This window comes from Alosa pseudoharengus, unplaced genomic scaffold, assembly GCF_046254945.1.
Source record: "Alosa pseudoharengus isolate Yale_2024_CS ecotype anadromous, Long Island Sound unplaced genomic scaffold, YU_APseudo_1.1 YU_APseudo_1.1_scf_17, whole genome shotgun sequence".
Classification (NCBI taxonomy): Eukaryota; Metazoa; Chordata; class Actinopteri; order Clupeiformes; family Clupeidae; genus Alosa; species Alosa pseudoharengus.
This window is the reverse complement of record NW_027468640.1, coordinates 11,701,566-11,720,171: the sequence shown is the minus strand read 5'-3', so window position 1 is coordinate 11,720,171 and position 18,606 is coordinate 11,701,566. Positions and strand designations below refer to the sequence as shown.

At 39.9% G+C, this 18,606-nt stretch overlaps 3 protein-coding genes across 3 annotated transcripts; all 3 read right to left on the bottom strand.

The window, feature by feature from the left end:
- Positions 1 to 582: 582 nt before the first annotated feature.
- On the bottom strand, positions 583 to 4,260 carry ponzr4 (plac8 onzin related protein 4). Its single transcript, XM_076288590.1, has 4 exons — positions 4,160 to 4,260; positions 3,489 to 3,597; positions 3,017 to 3,171; positions 583 to 2,578 (listed from the first exon to the last, which is right to left on the bottom strand). Exons 2-4 carry the CDS (start codon positions 3,589 to 3,591, stop codon positions 2,456 to 2,458), a joined length of 381 nt encoding a protein of 126 aa, XP_076144705.1. The 5' UTR covers positions 3,592 to 3,597; positions 4,160 to 4,260; the 3' UTR covers positions 583 to 2,455.
- Positions 4,261 to 5,784: 1,524 nt separating this feature from the next.
- LOC143127245 (cornifelin homolog B-like) lies at positions 5,785 to 8,254 on the bottom strand. Its single transcript, XM_076288589.1, has 4 exons — positions 8,153 to 8,254; positions 7,406 to 7,517; positions 6,820 to 6,974; positions 5,785 to 6,457 (listed from the first exon to the last, which is right to left on the bottom strand). The coding sequence occupies exons 2-4, from the start codon at positions 7,506 to 7,508 to the stop codon at positions 6,335 to 6,337; spliced, it is 381 nt and encodes a 126-aa protein (XP_076144704.1). The 5' UTR covers positions 7,509 to 7,517; positions 8,153 to 8,254; the 3' UTR covers positions 5,785 to 6,334.
- Positions 8,255 to 15,292: 7,038 nt separating this feature from the next.
- On the bottom strand, positions 15,293 to 18,154 carry LOC143127244 (cornifelin homolog B-like). Its single transcript, XM_076288588.1, has 4 exons — positions 18,012 to 18,154; positions 17,052 to 17,163; positions 16,622 to 16,782; positions 15,293 to 16,095 (listed from the first exon to the last, which is right to left on the bottom strand). The coding sequence occupies exons 2-4, from the start codon at positions 17,152 to 17,154 to the stop codon at positions 15,973 to 15,975; spliced, it is 387 nt and encodes a 128-aa protein (XP_076144703.1). The 5' UTR covers positions 17,155 to 17,163; positions 18,012 to 18,154; the 3' UTR covers positions 15,293 to 15,972.
- Positions 18,155 to 18,606: the final 452 nt, after the last annotated feature.

Sequence of the window (18,606 nt, the reverse complement as noted above, 5' to 3'; positions counted from 1 at the left end):
ATATTCTGACAGACGGCACATAAATCGGACCAGATGCTATTAATGGTTATATATATTATAACGGTATAATCAGACAGTGTTTATTTCTCACTAGATTTTGACAGTCAATCAAGAAAAAACTTGCACACCATTATTTGCCGTTGAAAAAATAAACAAAGTGTTTAATCCATCAACCCAAGGTGCTACCAAGTGAGGGGATTTTAACAAATGTAAGCAAAAAATGCCAAACATGACATTTCAATACAATCATTAGCCGTAAGAGTTTCATCCACCATCTGTGTTTACTTTTCACAGCTGTTTGAGAGAGTTGCCGCAGAGATTTGTGGGTAATAGGCAATATAAAGCATACATCGCAGCTAGCTTCAAAAACTGCTATATGGGGTGGTTCGAAGGTATCTTAGAAGGCATGAAAATAGAGTTTGATCGCTTTGGAACAGCAACTGTTGCCTCGCTCTCCTGTTAGATATCATAAAATGCAGCAGTTTTTCCCATTGGGAACAGAGCCAAACAAGTCAACAATTTGAGCAGTATAATCTCAACTACTACAGAACCAATAACACATTCTTAATTGCACATAAAGAATCTTTTTTTGCAATCAGATTTTATTTTACAACAAAACAACAAACAAAATCACAAAGCAAGCTCACAATAAATACAGTGCATGAAGCAACTTGCCTTACTACAAATCGGAAAAAAAACTAAACATGCACTGGTCATCTCAAGGGATTCAAGTCAAGTCAAGTGGTGAATACATAGTAACAAACATCAGTAACTACAAACTGACAGAAGTTTCATTTCTCTCCATAGTTTGTCATGTTGCTATGATCCCACTATGAGCTAGTGCATAGCTGCTTAAGAAGCCTATGGCTTATACCAGTGCAGACTAATGCGCATCATACTCCACTTCTGTTCATGAACAGAACAGAGGAAGCTATGAGAGGGTCACTATGCACTGAGTGTAGAAATAGTCTGTGGGCATCAGAAACGGTTGCAATGATTATAGTAAACAAGGTGAAGATAGTTGAGGGTGATAAAGAAGATAGAAATATAGTTAAGGAAGTGAAGAAAGGTCATACTGCATGTTTAGATTTTGTTTATAAAAGTCCATAGTCCTTCTGTTTAAAACGGTATGTGTATGCATGCAGCAAAAATAACGTCGCCTCTAAATTACATTGACAGAGAGTTTGGAGGTGGTTAGTGTAAAAGATCAATTAAAGTGGCTATGTGTAGTTTTTATGTATTTTCAAAATTACCTAAAAATAGCTCTTATTTAATGTGTTGCCCAGATATCCACTAAAGTTAGCGTGCTAACCAGCCAGCCCTGGACTGTCTCTCTTGTAGCACCACTTTGTATCTCAATAATGGTGCTGTATCAGATATGTACAATCAAGTCAATGGAAGAGAGTATCATCACAAACTTAAAGGAACCATATGTAGGAAATGTATTTCAATTAATCATAAAATGGCCCTGATATGTCACTAGACATAAAGAAATCATGTTTATTTCAAATACTTATATCACTGACAACAATAGTCCAGCCAGGATATTGTCATTTAAAAAGTGAAGTTGCAGCCCTCAACTGATGTTGATGTTGTGTTTTTTCATGTCATGTTGTGTTTTGGCCTGATGCGCCACCCTCCACCTATCTACTAATCACAAAGTCAGTAGTTTTTCAGCATCCCGGTTGGCAACCTTGGGTCAGGGGGAGGAGATACACCACTCTACAGTAATTTGAAAGTGATTGCAGTACCAGTTTTGGCCACAATCTTACATATGGTTCCTTTAATGGTGAGTTGAAGGCAACTTGAATTCTACAGAAATCTTCACATAGCCCCTTTAAGTTGAACTACAGAATTCTACAGAATTCTTAATGGCTAAAGAATTCTACAGACAGTAGAATGGCTACAGACAGTCCCTTTAAGGAGTCATTAGTCTTCACGCATGAGCAATTAGGAATCAGACCACAGCATCTTCATTCCTTGGCCCCTTCTCTGACTAATGGCTGATCGAGCAGCAGTGGCTTGCTTTCAGGTTGGCTGGCCTTCAGGTGCTTTGGAATGCTAAGGTAACTGATAGCAGATCAGCAGTGGTGACAGGAGAGAACAACTGATTAATGGTGATAGCGATGGCGATGGTTCTTTTTTTCTTTTTTTTTCTCGCTGAGATGCGATAGTCAATAAGAGTTCTTAGAAGGGTGGAATTCACAGACATGTGAACCTGAGCAGAAAAGAATGCAAAGCGTCCTCAGCATGTGATGATGATGATGATGATGATGATGAAGATGGGAAGGGATGATGATGATGATGATGATGATGATTATGATTTGATTTGAACAATGATGATTATCATGTTGAGGCCAATGGTGAAGACTGGAATGATTGAGGATGTTGATGAAGACAATGACGATTATGATGATGATGAGGAGGAGGAGGCAGTGGCCACGGCGACGGTACATTAACCTGACTTGTTGCAGAACAGGGAGACAGGATGCAGACGAGCCTTCATCTCTCGCCTCATCTGGCACCAGGAGCAGGGCCCACAGCAGCAGGCGTATACACAATCATTACACATGGTGTCCTATTGGAACAAGGAGACACAGAAATTATGCTTACTGCACTAGACAATATGAATTATAACAAAGACATGGTTTTAACTCTGAGTTACTGATGTTTCTCAAAGGAGTGTCCAGTGCACTGATTTTGATACTGATATCATTTTTAGTACCCTTATTAATATGTTATTGATATTGATATTGGAGGACTTCATGTTGACCACTCTTTAGCAGTTTTGCCAGGTTCCATTATAGACCTGGAGTAAACATTCTAGAACTTTCCGTGTTCACGGCTCTTTGATATTCTTTCATTTTTAGGCTAAAATATTCATATGGGCTTTCATACAATTTTACATTCAATACCAAGCTGCAACAGCCCCGTACGATTAATAATGCACACAAACAGGATATTTAGAGATGTGAACAGCAGCAGGTTGTTGAAGTTGTGGCTTTTCTGCACTTACGTCAATATTATAACGCCTGCGCACGGAGACCCTCATAGCCATCGTGATTGGAGGGATGATACCAAAAGTATCCAGTAGTGGCAGACAGAGACACTCGCCGTGATCTCTCGCTGTGATGCAGGCGAAACAGGGGAAACACCACACAGAGAAGCAGCCTACACATTTACAGAGAGAGAGGGGGGGGGGGGGGTGTACACCAGTACAGTTATTCAAAGATATACATGGACAAGAATGGTGATGTTTTTCTTTTCCTTTCCATTTTGTTTTTGTTTTCTTAAGCGTAGTAGAGCAACAGCAATTGAGGTACTCCAAAGACTGTAATTCAGATTCTGCAGACTATCAAGGGCAAAAAGCTCAAAGGCTTTGCCAGCTGTGCTTTTTAAAAAATTGTATATGCTTTTAATTGGGTGCATGGTACACAAACACTTTTAATAGGCACATTCTGTTTTTACAATGTTAAAGGAGTGCTTACATTCATGAAGGCTATCACATTCACAGATGCTGGAGTTCCACTGGTCTGAGCCCGCGGCCATGACGACCGGCTTGGGCTGTTGGATCACCATCTTACTTGACATTTTGACCTAGAAGCAAAATCATTTATAAAGTCATTTTTCTTTCATTTTTGAAAATAACAGTAGTAATTATCATTAGTTATTATAATAATAAATAATAATATTGTGTTAAATGCTGCAAATGTAAAGCACTTTGAGCTGCATTCTGTGTATGAAAGCTGCTATACAAATAAATCTTATTATATTATTATTAAATAATAATAATGATAATAATAATAATATAAGTAATGAATATAATAAGCTAATTATTAAATATAATCGAAAGTGTTAAACATGTTAATATGATCATAATGTTTAACTCATACATTAATATGTTTACCAAATGTCAACTTGCTGTATGATTCTGTTTTAACTTTAACTTTATGTTCATTAAAAACATTTTATTCTTGGAGAAATTATTATTGTTTATCATGTGTGTTTGCATTGTATGTTACAAAATACATGTTACTAAATAAATACTGAATAAAAATAATTAAAACTTAAAAACATACTAGTTAAAAATGAAAAGCGTTGTTGGGTATATTTGAGAATAGCTTTAGCTCCCCCATCTGGATAAGTTTGTAGCTCTTACCTGAGGGTTGGTTGCTGGTTTCCAAGAGGAGCGACACAGACGGAGGTGATGAGCAAGTCTGAGCGCAGGTGTGTGAGTTTGGGACTATTTATACAGGGGGAAGAACAGTGACTGTGCCTGAGACTCTGACACACACACACACATACGTACATGCCCCCATGTGTTCAGTTAGAACACACGCACACGCACACACACACACACGTACACAAACGCACATCCACTGGCACTCACGCGCACACACACATACACACACACACACGCACACACACTCACACGCACACACACACACACATACACACACACACACACACGCACACACATACAGACGCACACGCACACGCACACGCACACGCACACGCACACGCACACACACACACGCACACACACATACACATACACATACACACACACACACACACACACACACACACATACACACACACACACACACACACATATAGCATTATTAACAAAATTATTTAAAATATATCAGGCAATGGAAGGCACATATTTTGCACATCTCTGTATGAAAGACACTTATTACATGAGCCACTTGGCGTAAGCCACAGCAGCCATTATCAGGCTCATCTCATTTTCATTCCTATAAGAATGCTTACCGGAAGTCAAAACAAACAAGACAGGTGATCAGTATGTCCTGGTTAAGATACAGTATTACTTCATTGTGTCCTGGAACTGGAGCCCAAACCACTGTGTCATGGTATAATCAGAATGAGGCGTAGCTTACTGGTATTTTATAAAAGGTCAGGAATTGTAGGCCTACATTATTTTGTTATGTAGCCTAACTTGATGTGAAAATTGATAAATGACTTCTGGTTCACTGACCAGCCGTAAATGCATTTCTCATTCTAGGAATAATTTCAAGGAACATTGTCCGCCAACATTATGTTTATTATTGTTCAATAAAAAAAAATATTTCTAACTTTGACAATATGATGTGCCCCATTCATCATTGGAAACCAGAATATTGTGAAGTGACCCAAAATGTTTGGACTGGTAGTGTAAGTAGTGCAATCAAGGTCTTGATTATTTGAGGTAATGTTAGTTGATTTGTATCTTTCAAGATTAGAAACACTTAAAGAGCAGTTTATGTGCAATTGGAAAGAAGCCAAAACAACATACAGCCCTGGTGTGTATTATAGAGGTTTGGGGACATCATATCAACAGTCCACAAAAGGATCTGGGTGGACGTTTGGTGAGAGTTCTTTTTATTTGTTGTAGGTTTGTTTTTTGTGTGTTGCTAGGTAACATCCGGAGACATTGTTGCCTATGCCTTTGAGGGCTGCACTGGATGCAGAGTAAATCACCACAACATTGGCCTCTGGATGGATGAAGGGCACTTCCTGTCCCAAACAATATAACCCACAGAAAGCGCGCACAAACACACACACACCACACATGCACATGCACACCCACACACACAGACACACACACACACGCACGCACACACAAACACACACTCACACACATACACACACAAACACACCACACACACTCTCTCTCTTTCTCTGTCTCTCTCTCTCTCTCTCTCTCTCTCTCTCTCTCTCTCTATGTTGCACATGACTTAAACAATAGGTGAGGAAGTTACTTTGCTCTGAGGAAGGAAGTGATTTTGGAGAAAATAGGTTTATTTATTTTTTTCAGAAACAAAATTACACTCAGTTAAGCCATTAGAAGACATTAATTTAGCTCTGTACAACTACGCAGCACTGTTTGCTTCTGACGGAATGAAACAAAATATATGAGTTAACTAGAAAACAAACAAACACATTAGAAAACAAACAAAAAGAAAAAGAAAAACAACAGATAATTACACACAATCATTTGAACAATCTGAACAATACATTGCATCATCTGCTGATAAAAATTCTGTCTTCATATGTGAGCAGTGATGCATTCTTACAGTCACTCCCTAGACATGTTCTGATCCCAGGACAGAGATACTAGCTGGTTTCCGTGGACACAGCTGATAGGAGATCAGGGACTGGAGTGACGGGTGTCTGGAGTTCCACACTGACACCTGATTGGACCACAAGCAGATGAGGAGTGCAGGAAGAGGGCGGGACCAAGGCGAAAGGTGATGAAGTGATGGAGGTGATTCTGACTGCCTCAGGGGACGGATGGGGGATTTTTGGGGGACATCTACAGTTGCCATGGTTACTGTGCCCGGTAGTTGATGAGGGTGACGGGATGCAGGCGAGCCTTCATCTCTCGCCTCATCTGGCACCAGGAGCAGGGCCCACAGCAGCAGGCGTATATGCAGTCGTTACAGATGGTGTCCTGTTAGAGAGAGAGAGAGACAGAGAAAGAGAAATAGAGAGAGAGAGAGAGAGAGAGAGAGATGGAGAGAGAGAGAGAGAAAGAAAGAGACAGTTTCAGATTCACTAGATTACCAGACTGGACAGAAACAGGTTCACAACTCAGATTTTGTGAAGAAGGTATACAGTCCTTACAGACGGCGTCCATTTTCAGAGAGACATAAAGATAAAAAGTAAGTATCTAGCAGGTTCTTTTATTCTAAGTGGCTTATATTGACTTAAATTTCCCCTTGTCTACAAAACATTTGGTAGGACTTTCTATATGTGATGCCAGACTTGACCTCTCAGAGGGAGGTGTAGGCTGCACGCATTCCTGACACTTACATTGATTCCAAACTGGCGGCGCATTGAGACCCTCATCGAGAGCGTGATAGGGGGGATGAGCCCATAGCCGTCCAGGAGTGGTATGCACATGCACTCGCCGTGGTCCTGCGCCGTGATGCACGCGAAGCACATGGGGCAAAAGAATGAGAAACAGCCTGGACATCACACAAATACAAACAAGTCAACAACAACAAGGAACAAGAGATATCGCTCAGATGCATAGAGAGTGCTTAGACGACTGGCAAAAGGCTAGGCGACAGTTTGTGAATATGGCTTTCAGCCTTAAGCTAAGTGCAGAATAGATCTTCCTACTTTCAAAGAAGGTTATGTTAAGTTATATGTTGTTGTTTTATATTATTTAATATTCAACATTTATCTGAAGAGGTTCCAAAATACAATATCTCCATTCTTAAGAATATTAATAAATCATTTATTTATTGCGCATTACTATTGCGTAATACCAGTAAAACTGCAGTTGTGTCAAAACAATAGGAACAAAAGTAATTTGTGTTGTTATGTCATTATTTCCTATAGCCAAAGCAGCAGAGAGCAGATAGCAAAGTAGCAGACAGAGTAAGACCCTCACAGTCATTCACGTTGTCACACTCGCAGATACTGGTGGTCCACTGGTCTGCACCGGCTGACATGACAACCGGCTTAGGTTGCTGCACAACCATCCTATTCGCCATGACGATGACCTGTTCAGGGTCAACAACACACATAGGCACTCATGTTAGTTTGCTTTTAAACCCCCTCAATTCATTCAACCTCTTAACCACTTCTTAATTTAAAAACTAGTGCTGTAAAACTGTACTGTACTGTAGAGTATTACACATACAGTATTTCACACACAGTTCCCTGCACTATTGCAAACACAAATGCCTTCGGTGAATTTGAAAGTTTAAAAGAATGAGAAAGTTAATGGGAACAACTATCCCAAATGCAATGGGAAGCTCTCTCAAAAATGAAAAAAAGAAAGAAAGAAAAAATGCCGCAAAAACATCAACAGCTATTCGATGTGATGAAAAAAAATGCTCTATGGCTCCTGTTACACAGAGCTTTCGACTCAAACAGCATTAAAAATAACCATTTCAATATAGAGCATGCCGACAAACTTATATTCCAAAATTGGCAAACATATTTGACATGGTTACGAGAGTAAGGTCGTAATAGCCAAGTTATGCAAAATGAAGGAAGCAAAATAAAAAGATTAGATATAATATATTAATACAGTAAAGTATATATAATAAACGTGAGATATATGTAGATGATGTTCTCCTCTGTGCTATGGCAGTGGAGGCAGTAAAGGGTAGAGATAGGTGTTGAGGCGTACCTGAGTTTGGGTCCTGCACTGAGGAATGAATAGGTGAGGACAGACGTGGAGAGACACCAGACTGACTGGTGCAGCAGTGCAGACGACTTTTATATGGAGCACGTGCAGGTGGAGTGTCAAAATATGAGCACATGGACACACACACAGAAAGGCAAAGACACACACACACACGCACATACACACAGAAAGACAAAGACACACACACATGCACACACACACACACACACACACACACACACACACACAAGCACGTACGCACACACACACACACACACACACACACACACACACACACACACACACACGTATTGTCGCACACGTGCATGGTATACGCACGTAGAAACGCACACAGTGTGTGTTATCAGATCATTTGTATCAGTTACTGGTTGAACGAGCCTCAAGAGAATGTTAAATATGTTTTAATCAACAGATTTGAAGATTGCTGATTAGGTGTACCCCTGTTAGCATTTTAAGATTTGCTTCACTGGGAATTCTGGTCGTACTACAAATTCTCAAAACTAATATGATACATGTCATTGGAATCAAGAAACAAAGTAGTTTTCCAAACATCATATATAGACTCAGGCTGCTGTCATGTCATCACTTCTTGAAAAGATATAATTCCTAGCATAACTCATGCCAAAAAATCTCAGTCAGCATTATCGTCAAATAACTAGAGTCTTCATGATGGCTCAAAAAAGACTTTATGTTGACTAAGAAATACCCTGCTGTGTCAAAATGTCAGACTGTTTGCGCCATATCTAAATTGCTTAATTGACCGAGCGCTCCAGTTTTCTTTTCTGCTGTGATTACCTGTGCCTGTTCTGAGATGCACCTGTTTACGCACAGATTCTCCTTCTTTGTGAGACTGTTTGTTTGTATATTTTTTGTACACTTTTCAAATTATACACATGTACTTACGTGGAATGTGTAAAAACTCTGCTTATTACGGTGTTCTACTCTAGAACCCTGAGTATTAAGTGTCCTGCTGTAGAACTCTGCTTATTACGGTGTTCTACTCTAGAACCCTGTGTATTTATGGTGTCCTGCTGTAGAACTTTGCTTATTATCAGAGAGGGTTGAAGGAGAGTAATGAAGGATCTTTGTTATTACAGCGTACTGCTGTAGAACTCTGCTTATTACGGTGTTCTACTGCAGAACTCCGCCTATTACGGTGTAGGCCTACTACAGTGTACAGCAAAGTAGTAATGAAGTTCCATTCCTTCCATTATTAAATTCATATCTACTTTCAATCAATAAAGAGTAGGGTTGGGTATCATTTGGGTTTTATCCGATACCGGTGCTAAATCGATACTTTTAAAACGGTGCCGGTGCCAAAACGGTGCCTGAACCGGTACTTTGTTTTTAAAATGTTTTAAATTAAAATGGTCTAAAGCATGAATTGCTTTTTTTTATTATTGATAAGACAAATTTGAACATGAAATTCAATATCTCATTGCTCCTACGAATAACATTTTAAATAAATGCCAGTTAGTGCATTAGCAAGGATATTGTGTAACATAGGCCTACTGTTAATGTTGTTTCATAGCCTTTTGCTTGTGTGTAGTTAGGCCCACTGCTAGATTTTGACAGGAGCTCGTGATATCGCTTTAAAGTAAGCTACTTGGGCTCACGCAAGCTGTCAAACACTGTCCATCTACTCGCCTAGTGCACCCCTCTGGTTTATACATCCAGTGTTTGTGTTGGGTAACTGTATCTGGATGTGTTGCTATCAGAGCAAGACCTTAGAGATGGCGCATGACATGCAGTGATGCCTATTAAAAAAAAGCTATTTAAGCACCGAAATGAGGCACCGACATGGGCGTAGATTTGCGTGGGGACTGAAGGACGTGTCCACACCAATATCAAATTACGACTGAAATGTCCCCACCAATATTTCTCACTTCAGTGCTGCGGATCATCTCGTACAGATCTTGTAATGTGCAGTAGCATATAAGGGTAAATCGCGCTGATTTGAAGTTACCTAACTACCAGTGAGCCGCAGTCTCCTGCGCAGCATTGCGCAGCGCTTCAGCTTCACTTCGGCATATGAAGTGCGTCCAAATTCACCCATTCTTCTCTGTTGAACTCCTCGACAAGTAGCCTACTCATCACACATGTCTCACACGAAAGAGCCTTTTCTCAGATTTTAAACGGTGCTAGATAGCCACTATTTGCTGTGATAAACAGTTCGCGAGAAAAATAAGAGAAAATAAGAGAAAAATAAGAGATGTAATAATTATTCTCTGCGCCCATCTCCACATCCATTTGTCTCGGTGGAATATCGTAGGCCTACACACTCTTCACGCAACACATGAAAAACCATATATCAGAATAAACAGCAGACCTTACCGAACACAAAGGTGTAATGCATTCCCATGTATAGTTAGCTGTTCCAGAGTAATCCGGTTTTGAAATAAATTGTAGCAAAATTCAACATGGTCTTTCGGCTTTAAACATTTCTTAAAACTGAACTGTGCTTACATCGCCTAGATATCTGTAAATATTAGAATCAGATAATATACATGCAGCTCACGGTTAAGAGTTTGTCAATGCCTTAATGATTTCTTTTCACAAAATGCTAAGCATGCATGTATTTAAGTTTCTTAAAACTGAGCTGTGCTTAAATGGGTCAATGCATGATTTCATAACAGACCAAATAGAAAATAAATGTTAAATGTTAAATATAGCATACATATCTGTACAGATTATGTAGGCTACACAGTATAGTTAGATCAAGTTGGACAGTAGCACATTTTAATCATGGATAGTTGGACAGTAGCACATTTAAATCATTTTATATATCTATAGTGGCTGGTGAAAGAGTTGAGTGGCTTTTCTTTTGGAGGGGGGGGGGGGGGGCGCAGTGGGTAGTGTCCCCACGAAAGCTCAGACCAAACCTACGCCCTTGGGCACCGAAATCCACGTTGTTATTCGATGCAGTTACTACCGTTTGCGTCGGCAAAGGTGCCATATTAGAACCGTGTTTCGGTGCCCAACCCTAATAAAGAATCATGGAAAATCATGTGAATCAGTTTAATTAGACAGAGAGAGAGAGAGAGTGAGAGAGTTTTCTTGCTCCCTCTGCTGGATAATGTCAGGAAAGGATTTCACTCATCATCTTGTCCGGTTGCTCCTAAATGTCGGAGCTCCCTCTAGTGGCCAGATTAAAATAGCAACAGCTATAGATGGAGGGAGGATTGGTCCTTACCTAAGGACAGAGTTATGTGAGGAGGAAAGGGGGAACAATCGCTGCATTGTGAGGTGCTTATGTTTCCTGCCTCTGGACATAGGTTGATAAGGAGCCCTAGTAAAGCAAGGGCAAACCAGCTAGGATCACATCCATTTTCCCAGACCACACACCCACACACACACACACACACACACACACACACACACACACACACACACACACACACACACACAGGACATTGAGACATGAGATTTAGGAGGGCAAGGAAACCAAAAGGGAAGGGAGAGAAAAATGATTCACTTCATCCGCTGCCAGGATAATACCACCTAGGGGAGGTTCAGAAGTGGTGGTCAAAATTGGGTCTGCATTGTGTTCATCATTGTCAAACTTCACACAGAACATTTGTCCAGACAGTATCCCATAAAGGTGTGTGGACCCATTAGAGAAGCAGAAGCTGTATGAAAGACCAGGGGCACCGCTATGGACCCTATGAAATAATATCATTTTGAATTCTCACCCACCTGTTATAATACTATTAATATTTAACTGTTTTTGAGTTGCCCCCACCCCCTTCCCCCCACACATACATACACACACTTAGATGTCCCTGAAAATGACTGCTATTTTACTCACCAGATATAACCAGGGTTGCAATCAATCAATCAGGACATAAATGATGTCATGAGCATGCGACTTTCAGTCGCACATGAGATAAGTAACTGTATTCTCTGGATAAGAAACTTGAATGCAGCCTAAGGGAAATTTCACAGGTAAACTATTTAGGAAAGCATTGAGGAAAAAAACAATTAAGTGATGTATTGTTGGGTTGACACTACTCAGAACAAAGTACTTACCAAAAGCTGCACTCAAACTTTGGATCACGCTGCATGTTATCAATTTTCTTAGCACGGCTACCAGATGACTTACTGTGTTTCAGTCTGTTGGTTAACGTCACGTGTTTGTCACTCAACTGACACTGAGGATTCGCAGCACATCAGCTCTCCAACGGGAAGCGGGTTCAAATTGGCTCCACCTCACGTCTCTATTGAAGTCCTATGGAGTTGCTCTGTCCATTTCTTTTACTGTCTATGTGAAATTCCCCCAACTTGCTCAGTGGGAATTCTGACATCAGGGAGCGTGTTGCTGACTTTGAGCAGGAAAATTGCGACCTCCGAGTACAAATGAAGAGTCTGGTTCCAAAATGCTATATCTCAGTTTTTAAAAACATTAAAAAGTCAGGCTATTTAATTGTGAATTTCAGGTAATATCAATCAAATTGCAGTTGTGTTGTTTTGATTGAGTAAAGATATATCAAATAACAATACCCTATTACAGTTCTACTGAAATTACTTGGAAAACAAAATGGAAAGAAATGATTTATGAAATTTCATAAAAATAGTGGATATAGCGTTCCGGAACCAAACTCTTCAAATGGAATGCACGGGTTCTACAGTAAGTCAAAATGGGTAGTAAATGGCAAATTAAGTCCCTGCCAATTTTCTAGTACCCTCCAGTGAGTTTTGACTGAATGTACATCATCTTTTAATCAAGTTATTGCAGGCAAACAGAACAACTTCCTTCATACTGGAACAAACTGTGTTACTATTTCAATTGAAACAGATTGTCCACTTAGGTGTACAAGTAGGCAACATAAAAAGGACATACAACAAGGCTTGAAGCCTACATACCACATTCACGCAGTAACCTAAGGCTAAAGTGTTTAATGCACTAATTTTTTGCACCACGGAAGTTTGTAAAAACAGTATAAATAGGTAGGTGTTAATACTGTAACGAATGTGTTGTCCCTATCTGGACACAGAGATGTGTTAAAAGCAATGCAAGTTGTGTTGTTTTAAGAGTGTGGTCAGAACGGAATGATAATATGTATTGCTCTGGCAGTGGGGAGGGGGAGTTCAACATGGTATGGCCCTGGAGATGAAGCTGTTTTAACATGGTATGGCCCTGGAGATGAAGCTGTTTCTGAGTTCTTATTGCATCAAAAATGTATGAACAAAAATAATCTTGAATGCTATTACAATTTCAGCCTGGTTGTGCCAGTAAGGGTCGTCTCAAACAGTAATCTTATAGGAATACTTAGACTGGGTAAACCCAGCCCGATCTGCCGGCGATTAAGGAATACTAATAGATATTATAGGAATCTTATAGTATTTTGGGGCATAGAAGTACTACAGGAGCACTGTAAAGGGTAAAGATATAATAGACAGTATAGCCTACAGAACATCATAGACATATTATACACTACCATAGGCCTACTATAGACTATTTCAGCCATAGATATATATAATAAATGCTAGATGTCTCGTCCGCGCTGCTGGCCAATGGAGGTCGACGTCTGCACCTCGCGGCCATCTTGCCACAGTCAGCTCGCTAACTCATAACAATGTGTTTCAATGGTGCACTGTAATGACAGGTAGTGACCTGAAGGTGTCATTGTTATAGCCTGGGGGCATTGTTCTGCCTTTAGTAGAAGAGGAGATATACCTTACATCAGGTACCACAGAGCGAGAGGGAGTTAATACCATAGACATAATATACTATAGACGCTGCATCGACCGCTACTCCCTACTAGCGCTGACAAGACGTGGAGCCGCCATCTTGGACCGGTCATCCACTCCACTCAGTGTAATCTGTTTGGCCGGTGCGATGAGCGCACTTAATTAATCATATCTCACTGAATACCGAACAGATTTTCACGCGTTTTTTTTTTGCTGCAAAGGTCATAGATGTAGCTATGATACAGGCCACATTGTTCGAAAATACAAAATACAACCAATAGTATGGTAATGTTAAATCTTACTTGTGAAAAGTAAATCCCCCGAGTATGGTCCGCCGATTTGAGCAGGAACATGCTGCACAGTGCTGTCATCTTGTGTTTTCTGCTGCAACGCAACGAGGAGTATACCGGTCCAAGATGGCGGCCGCATTTCTTGTTTCCAGCAGCCAATGCAGCGTCTATGTATATTATGTCTATGGTTAATACTGTACAGAGCCCACCAGATAGCTTGCCTGTGACAAGATGGCCACCGGTGATGCCGTTAGAGACTCCCCCATAAGACATCTAGCCTTTATTATGATAACTATATTATATCTATATTTCAGCCTGTTCCTCAAAGGATTCCTGTTGAAACATTCAAAACAAACAGAGATACTTTAAAATGAAAATGAATTGGACTAGCGTAATGTCCTACAAAATGTTGACATTAAAACTTTTCTGTTTATGTTTGTCCTTAGTTATCTGTGCCACCGGAAATACCTTAGGAAAGCATATGTTTTTTTATGCAGTTGAATGGATCTATACTAGTATTGCTGTACTATAGTATTGCTGTAGTTCTTTTTCGTAAGGGTAAGTCAGGCCCTGAGAAGCCAGTGCAGGGGTTCATCCAACCCGTCACCAAACTGTAACATGTCATGCTTCGATGGTCATCATGTGCTGTGCAACAGTAATTGATTATACAGTACACACAATCCATCCAAAGGACAATGATGAAAAAATGATTTGAAATTATTCGTCCAGTGTTTCTGACATGTGATTCTCACATGTGGTCGACTCAGATGTTTGGTTGAGCATCTTTAAAGGCCGTCTAAAGTTTTTTTTTTTACCTTAAAATAATGTTTCCAAAATCATGTTGATGGCACAGAAACTCTTAATAGGGTTAACGCGAGAGAGAGACAGAGATCTCTTTCTGCAGACTGGTGTCGTTGCATTCCCTCTATATTATATCGGAGTTATGTTACTTTGTTGCAAGACGCATATTTAGTTTGTTCACGCTTCTCAACTGTATAGGGGGACCCCAAGAGCAAATCGTCTTTACAGTAATTGCTGCTTAAACAAAACAAACAAACAAACAAACAAAAAAAAACACATAAACTTATTGACACACTTGAAAGTGAAACTTTCAAATAATCTAGATTCATTACTCATGAAGTGAAATATTTTAAGTAATTTTCTGTTTTAATATTGATTATTCTAATCTTGATGATTACAGTTTACAGCTCATGGAAATCAAAAATACAGTATCTCAAAATATTAGAATAAAGAATTTATAATACAAAAATGTTGACTTGAGAAGAGCTCTAATCAGCTAATTACAGTAAGTCAAAATACCAGCTATGATTTCCTGAGCCTTTAATCTTTCAGGGCATTGGACTTTTTTGCTATATTCTATTTTTTATATGCACCTGTATGTTCCAATGCCCGCACAGGCAGCTCTTAAGAGAACAAACAGGGGCATCTCGGACCATCAGGCATCTGTTGCTTGGGCATGCTACAATTTACACTGCATGCCAAAATGAGCTTAGAGAAAATAATTACCTGTACCCTCCAGTAAGGGGCAGTACATATTGTGAACAGGTCCACCTGTCTCTCTGTGACTTAAAAAGTTCGGGCCCAATTCACCTCAAGTCTTTATACTAGGATGAGCATCAACATATCTCAGTCCTCCTGTACGATCTTCTTTTTCTAGGTTCTAAGGTTTTGATCATGGCTTATGAGTACTGATAGTGTACAGTATTTACGAACATGAGCATTTATATGAACATTCTGCATAGGAGAAGGAGTATTCAAATAAACATGATGATGATGATGATGATGATGAGTGAAGGCGTCCTATCGGGGCCGTGTGCTGACGAATGTGATTGGCTGCACATTCCTCTTCATCTCTCTGTACATCTGACACCAGACACATGGTGAACAGAAGACTGAGCACACACAGTCATTACACAGGGTCCCCTGGGACAGAACAAGAGAAAGGACACCATGCCAATCAAATGAGGTAAATCATATCCACTCTCCTCCCTTTCTAATTCCTTACCCTAAATATCATGCAGGCAAATCACGTGTGTGTGTGTGTGTGTGTGTGTGTGTGTATGTGTCTGTGTGTGTTGGGGAGTATGTGTGTGTGTGTGTGTGTGTGTGTGTGTGTGTGTGTAATGTGCAACACCTATCACCACAAAAGACAGAGTGGCAATACTGTAACTCTTTCCTTCATGTAGTCTCATTTGAGTTGATTAGTGATTTGCTATCGTTGATTTTACCAGGGAAGTATTCCAAGTGCTTGGGTACGTTAACTGACAGTAAGTGGTAAATGTCCTGAAAGATGAGCCCTCTGACTTTGTTTTAATAAAACAATGAAGGTACAGGCCTCCTCTATTAGAAGGTTTACCCCTACGTCACAGGAACTACTCTGAGGTACCTTACCCTGCTTTGTGACTGAATCGCAAACTTGGAATAGCCCTGCAGCTCTGTTTGTCCTCACCTGGATGCCGTAGCGTCGGCGCATAACAGCCCTCACTGACATGGTGACTGGTTTCACACAACCGCCAAGGCATATGTCCACTAGGGGGAGACAACTGAGCTCTCCAAACTCATCAGCTGTCTGGCAGGTGAAACACCAGTAACACCAGAAACCACAGCAGCCTAAACATGACAAATATGACAAACATAAAGAAACATAAACATATCCCTGACAAATATTTCCTGTTTGGCTACTAAACAAACATGTTTATACGTATGTTTAATACATATTTAGGTCTGTTATTGTTTCATAATTCTAATGTCATTTTTTCATAAAGTTGATATTCTGTCTGTTAATCAACCTTCTATTGAACAGATGTGATGCCATGTCATTCTGTTCTTGGTATTTTGAAACACATGATTTTATAGCACACACACACACACACACACACACGATTCGATGTCTTCACAGCACTGGAAGACTCCTGTGCTCCAGTCTCGAGACAGCGTCTTCTCATAGACACGAGGCTGCATGAACACTGTGTTATTTGCCATGGCGATGACCTGATGGAGGAAGACACAAAACAACCATGCTGTTAACTCGTGTCTCAGAGTCCATCGAAGGGGAAATGATCACAATGGAAATAGTCTGACTGAAAGAGATGTAAAAGGTCCTCTAACATAAACAAAAGGTCCTCTAACATAAACTTAATGGATGACTACATACACACACACACAAGTACAATAGGAATTGACAATGCAGCTAATGCCGTTACATGACCTTAACAATGACGGGACATCTAAATGCCATTATATTCAGGCAGTGGACTAAGAACACTGAAGATGAAGAACTGTCTTGTGCATGCCCCACACTGTGTGGCCACACACACACACACACACACATGCTAGTCTGCATATGTCAGGATGACAACTACACTTGTGTGCAGATACTTAATTCCAGTGCTATTTCAGCAAACAAGTAATACTCAGTAAAAGGAAAATGTTGCTGATATATAAATATGCCATATCCATTCAAGTTATCATATGCTTTTGGAAGTATTCAACATAATCGTAAAGGTAACATCCAATTATCTGTCAACTGACTAAATATCAAACACTAGAGCAAGCAGTTTTATATGATTAATTATCATTATCTTATTATCACGATGACACGAGGAAGTGTAGACCAAAGAGATTATTACCACATAATTATTGTTAAAATTAACATATCCCTATTACACTAGGCAATTGAATATCAGTATCACAAAATGTTGCTTTTGGTTTCTTCTTTCCTGACGCAACATTGATGCAACATTAAATCAACCATCAGGAGACTATTTTATAACAGAACACTAATTTATCTATGGTTTCTATTATATATATATTTTTGTTATTTATCAGTTATGTCCTACCTCACTGAGAAACAGGTGGCTGAAGAGTGGATCCCGGCTGAATATTTCTACAAACGAGTATGTGCCACACAACCATAATCTGATCACATGACAAGATTTGTGTCAAGTTACATGTTTAGAGAGAGAGAGAGAGAGAGAGAGAGAGAGAGAGAGAGAGAGAGAGAGAGAGAGACACACATTAATTCCTCACTGGTCTAACTGGAAATGCCAGCATGTCTGTTCCTCTCCAGTAGGCTACCCGTAAATGGCATTGTTTGAATTCCAGTGGAAAAGAAAACACAACACATCACACCCAAAATAGCAATGTTGCAGCTAGTCGGAAACCGTGTATATTTGCACCAAAACAATATTGCCTAAGACTTAACCTGAGCGTAGCCTATAGCTTTGTTGTTTGAGATTGAGTGGGTGTGGAAAGGGTTCGCTGACGACTTTCAGCAGGAGTGTAACTAGCAGTGAAGTTTAACTTAAATTAGTGTATTACACTCTTACCAAATCGTTTCAGAAGTGCAGCAAACAAAGGTTTTAAAGCAGTTGTTAACTCAAAGAAAATACATGTTCATGTCGGATTACAAGGATACAAGGATACAAGGAAGTT